This window comes from Molossus molossus, unplaced genomic scaffold (genome assembly GCF_014108415.1).
Source record: "Molossus molossus isolate mMolMol1 unplaced genomic scaffold, mMolMol1.p scaffold_m16_p_10, whole genome shotgun sequence".
Taxonomy (NCBI): Eukaryota; Metazoa; Chordata; class Mammalia; order Chiroptera; family Molossidae; genus Molossus; species Molossus molossus.
This window is the reverse complement of record NW_023425345.1, coordinates 12,830,385-12,843,026: the sequence shown is the minus strand read 5'-3', so window position 1 is coordinate 12,843,026 and position 12,642 is coordinate 12,830,385. Positions and strand designations below refer to the sequence as shown.

Genomic DNA, 12,642 nt, shown 5'->3' with positions numbered 1-12,642 from the left:
GAAAAGACAATGAACTAACTGCATTTTAGCTGAAAGGATTCTCATTTGGCACTTACATACTTGCTTTTTTTATTTTAAGTTAGAGAAACATTCAACTGTTTCCATTCAGAAAAGAGAGACTCTTTGGAAGGCTCCTGGGTGCGTTGTTTTGCAAAGACCTTGCTGTTCTCTTGTATGACAGGAAGATGCTTAAAAAAACAGCATTTTTTGAGCAGCTGATATCTCACTCGCAGGGCACTGTCGCTGGGTTTATGAGTTCAAATGCAAAATCACATTACTTTACAAAGGTATTTTTCTTTTCTCATCGGGGCTTTCCAGAGGGCTGAAAACCTTTTTAAAAACACACACACACACCATTACCTCTCTTTCCCATGTACACTTTTGATGGACACAATCTCATTAGTAGAATAACATAGCCCCTCAACCAATCTCCGATACTGAGCATTTTTACCATGGGGGCCGATCAAGTCCGACCACCTCCTCTGTGAGGCCTTCCCTGAGCCCTGCAGCTCAAATCACCAAGGCTCACGCCCTGTCAGGAGGGTGAGCTCCAGAGTCATACAGAATCTGGGTTGAACACTGAGCCAGCTGCATGACCTCGGACAAGTAACATGCCCTCTTTGAACCTCGATTTTCCTCCTGTGAGGATTAAACAATGCCCTGTCTTGATGTGTGATTCCCAGTGGGCCCTCGGTGAGTGCTGGTATTCCCTGCTGCTTCCTCTGAACTCCATGGGTTCTCAGGAGGGACCTCGTCTGGCCTTTTGGTAGTTGTTCCTGACGGAACAGGTCCTGAATCCCCGTAGGTGGCCTGTCCTGCAGGGGCAGGTCCGCTTCTTTTCTGTGTCCCCCATCAGCACTTCGCCTCGTGTATAATCGCAATTTGAACGATTGACAGCCCACGAGGGGCTAGGCATTGCGTCAAGCATCACGGTCACGTCATCTCATTTGATTTTGACAACACCGCAGAGAAAGGAGGTGCTGTGGTCCTCCCTTCTCGAATGAGGCAGCTGAGGGGCCTCGTGGTTAAGTCCCTGGATTGAGGAAGATGCTACGTGAACACACGGGATTCACGGACTCCCGTTCTCTGCCCAGCCTCTGGTTGCACCGGCTCCCTAAGGGTCTCCTTCTACCCCTGTCCCTCAGACACCGTGGTCCCCTTGCCAGGGCCCCCACGGACAGTGGTGCAGGCTGTGCCTGCAGAGAGGTCCCTGGCCTGAAGGTGGGGCGAGGCTGACATCCAGCCACTTCTCTGCCCACGCCCCGCGTCCCTGTGGGCGCTGCCAACTCTCAGAGCACAGGCGCCTCTCTAAGACTTCCGGAGGCACTCTAGGGACCGGCAGTAGCCCTGAAAATGACGTATGACTAGGTGACATGAACCCATGTGTTGGACAGTAGTAAGTCCCACCAACACCTACTAACAGAATTTTGGGACTCCCTTTCCCAGGTTCTGGTTCCGCAAAGAGATCTAACTGGCTCCTTACCGAACCTGCTGGCCCGGCTGGACCAGATGCCTGACTACTCCATCTTCCGGGGCTACCTCATTGCAAGTACCAGGTTCTCGGGCTCCCCCCGCCCAGCTTCCCCGGGGGCGGGAAGCCCTCACGCGCTCTTGTCTCTTGCCGTCACAGCAATACAACCTGGCGAACGCGATCGAGGCTTCTGACGCTTACACGGTGTTTGCGCCAAGCAACGCGGCCATCGAGAGTTACATCCAGGAAAAGAAGGCTGCGACCCTGGTAGGTCTCGGGACCGATAACCAGGGAACTTGGTGTCTGGAGAGTCAGACGTTCGACATTTTACAATTCATCAGTCATGTCTGATTTCCCTCCTCCACCAAAACTTCCTTTCCACATACAGATACTTAACATAAAGCCACGAGGAGACGCTCTGATACACACACCTCTCCCAGGCACAGGCCAGAGCAGCCCATATCCTGCATTTAGCCCCACCCCTGGAAGCAAGCATGTGGGACCCTCTACACAAGGGTGCAGGAGTCCCAGGAACCTGGATGTGTGCTCACAGGACACAAGCAGTCACTTGTCCTGAGCCAGCAATGGGAGTACAGCAGTCCCAGCACAGTGACAGCCCCCCTCATTCCCCTGTGGGTCGCCAGCCGGCCAGCAGTCCCTGGCATGAGATTGCTCAGGCCTCAGTGAGACTCTACGGGCCACCCTTTCTGCAGGGGACACAGGTCAAACTCTTTAAAACGTCCCATCCTGACGTGACAGGCAGGCTGGGGGGTGGGAACTCTCTCTCCCCAGCAGTTCTTTCCAAAGGAATTATCTTTGAAGTCCTCCTCCAACCTCCCAGGCCCTCACTGTGGGTTTTAGGATCATCTAATGAGTTCTTGAGCATCACACATGGAAAATTAGCACCTTCTCCAAGGTGATCTGTCTCAGATTTTATATGTAATGTCTACTGTGCCCTGAGGCCTCTGTCAAAACCTCCAGTCCAGCGAGCTGTTGCCCCTGCCATGCCCACAATGCCCGACACATGGGAGCAGCCTGGCCAGTCAGGCTGTGGACTGACTCAGTTCTGTGTGCTGACCAGGAGGCGGACGTGATCAGGTACCACGTGGTCTTGGAGGAGAAACTTCTGAAGAACGACCTGCACGACGGCATGCACCGGGAGACCATGCTGGGCTTCTCCCACCTGCTCGGCTTCTTTCTCCGCAACGACCAGGTGCCGTCCTTTCACTCGAACCCGGGAACGGGCGTCCTAGCTCCCGTAACCCATCGTCACTGCCATGAGGAATAAGCTCCCCGGGCTTCCTCAGCCTGGTCAGCAGAGCCAGTTGTCTGCAGGTCACCATCAAGTGATGACTAAGCCAGAGGCCAGGCTCCCTCTCTCCCTCCCTGTCCCCAGCCTTCAGATAACCAGCGTGGCCCCACCAGTCACGGTGTTGGGATCCCAGCAGTCACAGGTGCCCCTCAGTACTGATTCCCCTTAAACCCAGCAGGCAGTCCCCAAGCAGGCTCCAAAGTGGAGGGGAACCTGCCAGCAGAACCGAACTCTCAGCAGGGGCGGGGCTCCGGGCCACAAGGAGCCTATGAGATGAGGAGGGTCCAGCCGCCAGATGAGCTAACGTTAGCAGTGCCTGATCCAGAGACTGCAGTCAGGACCCACTGACCCCCACACTGGGGCTCCAGTGTTTATCTCACACAACTCCTAAATATTTAAGTGTTCAGAATTCATTTAAAAAGAATTAGTGCCCTGGCCGGTTTGGTTCAGCAGTTGGAGCATCAGCCTGCGGACCAGAGAGTCCCGGGTTCAGTTCCCACTAGGGGCATGTACCAAAGAGAATTAGTGAGACTAAATATTTAATATATTTCAAACATAAAATTCTATTCACGTATTTCAAACATCGAATAAGATCAATCTATGAAATTTCAATAAGAAACTCATAGGAAAAAATAGTAGAAACAAATTGTTAAGGCAAACTAAGCATTATATTAAAATAAAGTTTAACCACAGAAACTTTTTTTTTTTTTTTTATCCTCACCTGAGGACATTTTTCCATTTTTTGTTCAGGTAGAGTGGGAGGGGGAGAGAGGAAGAGAGAGAGAAACATCAATGTGAAAGGGACACATCGAGTGGCTGCCACCTGCACGACCAACCAGGGCCGGGGACAAACTGCAACCGAGGTACATGCCCTTAGCGGGAACCGAACCCGGGTCTCGCGGGAACCGAACCCGGGTCTCTCGGGACCGCAGGCCGATGCTCTAACCGCTGAGCCAAACCGGCCAGGGCTAACCACAGAAACTTTTAATGAATAATATTATTTGGTTCTCTTTAAAAAGTGCAATCTCATAAACAGTTTTCTCAGTGGTATCATCATTGAGTCACAAGCGAATTTTGTGTACAAATTTTTTAGCCTGCTTGGGTAGAAGAAAGTCTTTGACTCTTTATTACTTAGGAAATCATTGCACACAAAATATTTTTCTCTGACTCCGACAAATATCTCACCTATTGTGTAATAACTCTGAGGAGATCCTTTTAAATACATTTTCTTATTTCTTCAGGAAAAACCATTTTTATTACTAAAGAACATACAAAAAAAGATTTTTGTTTTTAATCTGTCATCTTTTATGTAGAGATGAATATTCCAGCACAGTTAGTTGAATCAATTTTAATTCTGTCATGTTTATTTTCTGTTTGTTCAGAAATTCTTTGATCTAGAACAACCTTAAAACCGGAAATTTGCCCAGCCAATATGGCTCAGTGGATTGAGCATCGTCCCATGGACTGAGAGGTCCGGTTCCCGGTCAGGGCACATGCCTGGGGTGTGGGCTCGATCCCCAGTAGGGGCGTGCAGGAGGCAGCCGATCAGTGTTTCTCTCCCATCGATGTTTCTATCTCTCTTTTCCTCTCTGTCTAAAAAAATCAATTTAAAAAAACATTGGAGCCTGGCCAGTTTGGCTCAGCGGTTAGAGCGTCGGCCTGCGGTCCGGAGAGACCCAGGTTCGGTTCCCGCTAAGGGCACGTACTTCGGTTGCAGTTTGTCCCCGGACCTGGTTGGTCGTGCGGGTGGCAGCCACTCGATGTGTTCCTTCACATCGATGTTTCTCTCTCTCCCTCCCACTCTATCTGTACAAAAAATGGAAAAATATCCTCGGGTGAGGATTAAAAAAAAAAAATTGGAAAAAAAAAACAGGGGCTTTATCTCACAATAAACAAATGGTTCTATCTTGCAATCAAGGTTTTACTTTTATCCATAATTCACTTTCTCTTGATGGAGATGTAGAAAATTTTTCTCTACACCAGTAGACATGTGTCCAAATCAAAATGTTAATGCAACACAAAACTCTCTGGGTGTCTCACGGTGAAAAGTATTCACTTTTTAATGTCAAATCAACAGTATTACAACATCAGAAGTTCTGCCATTTTGACATTTTACAAGAGCTCGGCATCTTGGAATTCTGGAAATGCGTGTTGTAATCTCCATTTGACACCATCAGTAAGATTTCCTGCTAGCTTTTCAAATGTACACGGACCCTGGAATACCTCATGGAGCTCAGCCAATGGAAACTCACCTGGCTCCACACAAATCATGAGGGATGTTTTAACCTTCAGTGGAAGTTTAAATTTAAGCATTTAGTAGAGTCATTTTAATATTGCTGCTGTGGGGCGTTTGGGGATGTTGTTAAGCATTTGTAAACCCTTATTGGATGTGAACTTGACATTTGCTTAGTACAATAAAGAATTGCCCCTTCTCCCAAATTCAGCCCTATCACACCACACACACACGCATGCACACACACACACACACACACACCACGCAATTTTTCAAAGAACCATTTGCTTCCAAACTATATTACTTATTTTAATGAATGAATGAATAGATTCATTTAGCTTGTATTAATCGGTCTTTAAGGGATCCTCTCCTTTAAAATAAATCAGAAGAAAACCAATTTCAACTTGAGGTTGAATTTGAGTTGGCAGCATATAGATATTGACCCATGTCTTGATGCTTATGGACACACCAGGCAAAGGTAGGTACAAACATACCATAAACTCCCAAGAAACCCCAAGGGAACGCAGGGCAGAGTGGACCGCTGAGCAGTCTCCACACAGCGGGAAACGGTGCTGTCTGGTGGAACACTTTTTACAAACGCTAAAAAAAGTTAGTTCTGTTTGTTCTTGCATAACTGTCACTTGGCCTGTCTGAGGATTAATTGAAACTTAAAAAAGACATGCCAAAGGGACAGTGAGTCGCGTCTCGGGACCACTGTCTGAGCACATCCACGGAGCCATTTTGCCAGCGGTCACTGACATGATTACGATTCGACATTTTCAAACAATCATAAACCAATTGGTTTAAGGGATGGCGAGAAACCTCCACGATTATCTAGAACAACCTGCTTCTTGTACAAGAGAGAACAGTGAGAGTCAGAGAGGGAAAGCAGCTGGCCCCGGGTCGCACATCTCAGTGGCCCAGGTGAAGGGCTGTCACTCAGACTCCCCTCTGCTAGGCCAGAGTCCTTGCCACTACCGTGTGCTACCTTCTGGGTGAATACTGGAATATCTTTTAGGCTGTTGTCCTGTTGATATCCTCCAATCCCCATCTCCCTTACTTCCCATAAAATCACTACAATAACAAATGTGCATTTAACCCTCTTGTTGACAGCTCTACGTAAATGAAGCTCCGATAAACTATACCAACATCGCCACTGACAAGGGAGTGATCCATGGCTTGGGGAAAGTCCTGGAAATTCTGAAGAATAGATGTGACAGTAACGACACTACTATTGTACAAGTAAGTTACATCCAAGGACGAGGATGCAACTAAAGAGCGCTGGTTTATTGTTTAACTTTTTAAGCAGAAGATTCCTCTACAGGGATATCTCAGTTCGGTTCAGAAAATACTGGGTGTGCATCTCTGGTGTGCACAGGCTCGTACCTGGCTGTGGTTCTGCAAACTTAAATAAGACATGACCTCGGTCCTCGATGGGCTCACAATCTAGTGCAAGAAGTGGTGCCTTGGAGGCCTGGGAAAGGCTGCCTGGAGGGGTGTGTTGAGCAGGATTTTGAAGCCATGGTGTTCTTCAAAGGGAAAATGTGCCATGCCTACCATAGGCACAGGGAGGAGACTGTGGTACTTGGCAGGTATTGGCCACGCCTGGTCTACTAGGAGAGAAAATGTAGACGTGGATTATTTCAGTACTGGAGACTTTTCACTCCAGTCCAATGGATGGTGTGACTCTTTTAGTAATGGTGATAGATGCTGGCATTTATCGGGCACTTACTCCGTGCCAGGCACTGTTCTAAACGTTTTACATGTGTTACCCCATATCATTCTCATAGCACCCTACCAAGTAGGTACTACCACTATCCCCACTTTATCCGTGGGGGAAATGAGCCACAGAGAAGCAAAGTAATGCTTCCAGGTTCACAGAGCTCACAAGTGGCAGAGGAGTTCAAATCTAGGCAGTGTGGGCCCAGAGCCAGGACTCCACACTACTCCCCGGTAGGTGCTGGACAAACAGCTAGATACACTGGCTTCCTCTTGTTTTATAATCGTGTATATATTATCTCCACCCTGAATCCCTCAGCTGAACAATGGCTGGGCACTGAATCTGGGCCAATCACTAAATAATGGGTTATCAATTAATGAGGATTGTTGTTCAAGAAATTCATGAGATAATACCTCCACACATTAAAGGATTATCAGCATCAGAAGAATATGATGGAGGAAAGCAATGCTCAAGTATCCAAGACCTGAAGTAGTTCAAGTGCTCGTCTCGAAAAATATTAAAGAGGTTGACCAGATGAGCTTCCCTCATGTCTGATTTCCTGTTCTATGTCCTAAAACCTTCAGCTCTAAGGTCTGGGAAATATTTGCAGCCTCATTTTGCACTAAAAGCAATAACCATGAAATGTTCTCTTTGCCTCTGTGTTTTGTCAAGGGAAAGTGTGGGAGATGTTTCCAGCAACCAACCTGCCCGTCGGGAAGTAAGCCGCTGGTGAGTATTGTTTCTGCTTCGATACACTAGTGTCCGACTCCAGGGAGGTCCAAATGCGAAACTGAATCTCAGCACCCCTCATTTTCACTTCCCTCATTCCTTCCCTGGTTCCTTCTTCGGTTGTACACATTTTCCTGAAGTTCTGCATCCATTTCTTAGACCAAAGCGCCATTTTAATTAATAAATAAACAGAAACAGGTTCATCTCAACCAGTGCACGATGCAGAGAGAGATTTCTCACTTTCTACCTATTCTGGGAGCCAGTGGAGACCAGAAGCATCTGACCCGAGAAGGCAGCTTCCATATCCAGAACCATATCCAGCCTGGAGCAGCTCCATCTGCCCAATTGCCCTTTACAGTTGATGATACAACTAATTTTCCCTAAGAAACAGATGGCCGACTTGGGGGAGGTGGACATGTCTTTGAATCAATTACCAACCTGTATTTCTCATAACTATTTATTGTGAAAGCTCATTCTGATCATGCTCCAGCCATTAGAGAAAATAAACACTCACGCACCATCTAGGGCACGGTAACAAAACTCTAATGGTCACCATGCTGATCCTCACACTTGAGTTTTAATGTAATCTTGTGTGTTATAGGTCTTTGTAAGCAAACTGAATCCTTTCTCAGATCCAGGCGGAATAGAAATCAATAGACACACAGAAATCAAGGCTCGGGTCAACCAATGGATAGTGCTGGTAGCACATTTCTGTCTGATTCACTCTGTGATTCTTGCTACCTTGATGTAGTCTTCTAGGGGAAAGTTCTGTTTATGGAACACTACCTGACAGTGCAATTACTTGTATTTTGCCACCTGGCAGCCAAGGCTGTGTCTATTTGCTTTCTTTCTCGGGAAACAGCTCTGAGCAACCATCCCGCCCCCTCCCAGAACATTTTGGTCACCCCGACAGCCATGTGTCACCCACCTACTTGCTTTCAGAGGTTGCAAAACATTTTCCTAATTCAAAAGCTGATCGAATCATTCCTATTGCACAGGGTGACGAGATGAGGAAATGTATCTATACCATCTACTTCATGGGCAAGCGATCCGTGGTCATTGGGTGCCAGCCAAAATGTGTGAGAACTGTCATTGTGAGTAGTATGATCTAATCATTCTTCTAATTATTGCAGTGGCGTTAGGACATTGAATCATGTGTTTTATTTTTCAAAGCGCCTTTACACGTATGCTTTCTGCCACCTCCTCTCCCTCCTCCTTACCTTTGTTACCGCCGTCACTCAACGTGGTTGTGATAGCCACAAAGCTCAGGACAGAGGTAAACACTGCAACATCCAGTTAGATGATGGAGAAACGGAGGGACCGAGGAGTTGAGAGGTGAAATACCCCGTGAGCCTGCTTGTCAGCGGGAGAGGCAGTAGGCGTAGCCAGTTCCCTAGGGAGCGAGAAGGCGCACCTGGGCGTTTGGCACACCGGACCCCCGAGCTGTACCTCTGGGCTGCTGCTTTGGAATCTGCAGGAAAATTCCTTATAACTCCCTGTCTTGCTTCTTTCCCAGAAGAACAAGCCACCTCTGCCTAGCCCACAGAGGTGAGGTGGTTTAGCCCTTAAGCTGCAGAGCTTGGGGCTGCGGTGCTCTCAAGAGCAAAGACAGGCCAAGCCAAGCGGACCTCCCCCGGTGTCTCCCTGAACTATAAGATTTGTTTCTAGAACACCAAAATTCTCACCAGCATGGGCCTCACCTCCAGCACCCAGTGGAATAACAGACACGGAGAAGGGGTCAGGCTTGGGGCGAGGAGAGCCCTCGGGGCCCGCCCTGCAGCATCACTTACATGACCCCTACTTAGTCCCTGCTGTCCCTCCTCGCTCTCATTTTGCTTCATCCTCTTCTCTTACTTGCCTGTTTCCTTTCCCTCCTTCCTACCTCCTGGGTGGAGGCCTCTGTCCATTCCTGACACCCCTGGGAATTGCTCAGCCTCCCTGGTTCACAGGGGTTCCTGCAACCCCTCCGCGGTGTGGCCCCAACCCAGGGCACACGGCGGTGCCAGCACAGGATCCTGCACCGCGGCTGGATGAAACCAGCAGAGGGAAGGGCCCAGCCTCGGCCTTTCGTTTCAGACGAGAGAATGCTGTGCGGGCTTCTTCAGCTCCCAGTGCCAGCCCTGCCCTGGGAGAGCCGAGAACGTCTGCTTTGGAAACGGCATCTGCTTGGACGGAATGAACGGCACGGGCGTGTGCAAGTGTGAAGAGGGCTTCAACGGGACAGCCTGTGAGACCTGCGTGGAGGGCAAGTACGGCGTCCACTGTGACCAAGGTGCGCGCCCCTCCCCCGGGCCCAAATGCCAGCAGAGAGGAACTCGGCCTGTCTCCCGGGCAGGCTGGCATCCTCCCTCTGGATTAAGATTATTTGTGTTGTGTAATTCGCAAAGGACAGTGTTTCCCACCGTTTTCCATCACTAACTTCGACCTACCAACCCCCCTTCCATCTGTTCATTGACACCTCATCCTAACCACGTCTCTGGGTTTGCCCGTGCACACTGGTCCCCCTAGTCACCCTCTCACTCTTGGACAGCGCTGGATGGTTCGAGAAGCAGATTTGTGCACATTAGCTCATTTAATCCACGCAGGAACCTTATATGCTTAAGTATTGTCATGCCCATTTTACAGATGAGGATATTAAGGCAAAGAGGTTGAATGGCTTCCCCCAAGGTCACACCTGAAACAGGCAGAACTGGGATCTGAATGCACACTTTGCTTGACTCCAAAGCTCTGGAATTGTGTCTTTTTTATGAAGATCACTCTATTGATTCACCCTCAGGAATTCCTATGCTTTAACTGGTTTTCACACACACACACACACACACACACACACACACACAAGTGTGCTTTATTTGAGCCAAGTCATCTGCATATTCTCACCCTGACTTCTTGTGCCCAGAGACACACACCTGGTTGACTTGGGAGGAGGGGTTTCCTAATTCATGATGAGAAAACAAAGCATTTCTTTTCCCTGGTACTAAAAACCACACATTTGACCTGGCTATCACTGTTTTGTCATCAGCCAGTCCAAGTAAGGCAAAATCGATATATAGTTGACTTGTTAAAATGGGGCCCTGTAATATGTAATTGGCATCATCGTGCTGAGCTTCTCTACGTTCGGAGGCAGACGATCTGCTCGTACCCGTGCAGGAGCTCCTAACCTGGGATCCTCAGATGACGCTCACGGGCTGAGTGCTTTTACCTGGGGAGGGCAGCCCTGGCTTTCATCCAGTTCTCCAAGAGGTTCCAGGCACTGCTGTGTGACAAGGAATGGGCATCTCTATGTTGTGGAGAAGACAGTGCCACACCAGGTTTCTATCAACCCCCTATCAAATAGACTTCCTTTATTTAAAGTCCACCCTTAGGGACCCCAAGGGGGCCCAGTAACCTTGGGTCCTCACCCTCAGCTGAGGACACTCCCACTGCTTGGGTCACCTCACATACTACACAGTGCCAACACCGTGGTCCACGTGGAGGCCTGACCTGCTTCACCTGCTAGCCTGCTGGATGCTGCTGGCCCGGGCTGTGAGCGCCGCCCTCCATGAACGATGACTGTTCTCTGACACCAGCTTGCAGAATGCAGCGCACTGACGTGAACCTTTGTAGAAAATGCTCAACGAGTTCTCGAACCCAGTTCAGAAGTCTGACCATGTATGGGTGTTTTTTTCTTTAGTATGTTCTTGTGTCCACGGGAGATGCAGCCAAGGACCCGCGGGCGACGGCTCCTGTGAGTGTGACGTCGGCTGGCGAGGAGTGCGATGTGACAGCGGTAAGAACTGTCCCCGTGCTGGTCCATTCCCAGCCTCCCTTCGCAGCAGCCTCACCTGTCTCTCTCCAAAACAGAAGTGATGTCTTTGTTTCTTCCTTGAGCAATAAAAGTAATTCCTACTTGCAGCAAAAAGTTTGTAAAATCAAGAAAAGCGGAAAGAAGAAAATAGAAATGACTTGTGCTCCTAAGGCAGGAAAAAGCTATCATTAACGTTTTGTGTCAGCCTTCCAACATTTTTATTGGCGTGCAAACTTACTATTCTGTAGTCTACTTTTTCATTTCCCAGTATATAATGGATTATCTTTCCAAGTGCATAAATATAGGTAAATATCGTCATTTTCTTAGCTTCTATGTAATATTCTACTATATGATTGCGCCAAGCTTGTTGAAACATGTTTTCTGCTCTCATAAGCAACACTGCATTGAGCATCTCCTAGACGGTCTTTCTGCCTCGTCCCTCCTCTGCTCCTCCTCTCACCAGCTGCTGTGGTACGTCCCGTTGCCTCCTGTTATACTTTCCTCCACCCCATACTCTGCATGGCTGCCAGAGAGAACTTTCCAAAACATAGCTGCGGTCACCTGTTCAGGCTGCTACAACTAAGTGTCATAGACTGAGTGGCTCATAAATGACAGAGATTGATGTTCTCAGTTCTGGAGACTGAAAGTGCACGTTCGTGGTCGGATTCCGTGAAGACCCTCCGCTGGTTTGCAGACTGTCATCTCCTTGTGTTATGGCAAGAGAATCAAGGGGGTTCTCTGGAGTCCCTTTTACGAGGGGCTAATCCCATTCAGAGGGCCCCACCCTCACGACCTAATCACCTCCCAAAGACCCTACCTCCAAATGCCATCATAGCTAGGATTGGGTTCAACATGAGACTGGGGGAGGCACAGACATTCAGTCTACAGCGCCGTGTTTCCCACCTCCTCCCTAGGACCCTCAACCTGCTCTGATTCTGCATTGTCGCGGGGAGAAAGTTCAGTGCCTCTTGGAGAAACACCTTCGGGTGGACTTCAAGGCTGTTCGCCAGCTGGCGCTTGCCCCGTCTCCAGCCTAGCCTCCAGGCACACTCCGCACGCGGAGCTTCCGTCTAGACATGGAAATAAATGTTCATTGTGCTCAAAGAGGGTGGTCTGGCAGAGGAGAGCACAGAGCCTCTAAATGAGAGCAAGGAAGACCCCCTTGGTCTGTGTGCAGACTCCTCAGTCCCAAGCTGCTGCAGACATCACTAATCAATCATTGCACCCCTTCCCTCCGAGGCCAGATAGGGGGTCACACCAAGGAGTCACCCCCAATTCATTGGAGTTGGCTCAAAGGTGTAGAGCAGGTTTCAGAGAGGAGGACCCAAAAGATGATTGGGATTTCAACAGATAGTGCATGGACAGAAACGGACGTCCAGACTCGAGGCACAGT

General features: G+C 48.8%; 1 protein-coding gene across 1 annotated transcript in view; it reads left to right on the top strand.

The window, feature by feature from the left end:
• The window catches only part of STAB2 (stabilin 2), a 127,004-nt gene that overhangs the window by 64,975 nt on the left and 49,387 nt on the right, over nt 1–12,642 (top strand). The window contains exons 32-39 of the mRNA XM_036252182.1: nt 1,447–1,545; nt 1,631–1,738; nt 2,553–2,684; nt 6,130–6,258; nt 7,409–7,465; nt 8,464–8,559; nt 9,542–9,737; nt 11,136–11,231. Coding sequence (XP_036108075.1) covers nt 1,447–1,545; nt 1,631–1,738; nt 2,553–2,684; nt 6,130–6,258; nt 7,409–7,465; nt 8,464–8,559; nt 9,542–9,737; nt 11,136–11,231 — 913 coding nt within the window. The remainder of the gene's footprint in view (nt 1–1,446; nt 1,546–1,630; nt 1,739–2,552; nt 2,685–6,129; nt 6,259–7,408; nt 7,466–8,463; nt 8,560–9,541; nt 9,738–11,135; nt 11,232–12,642) is intronic.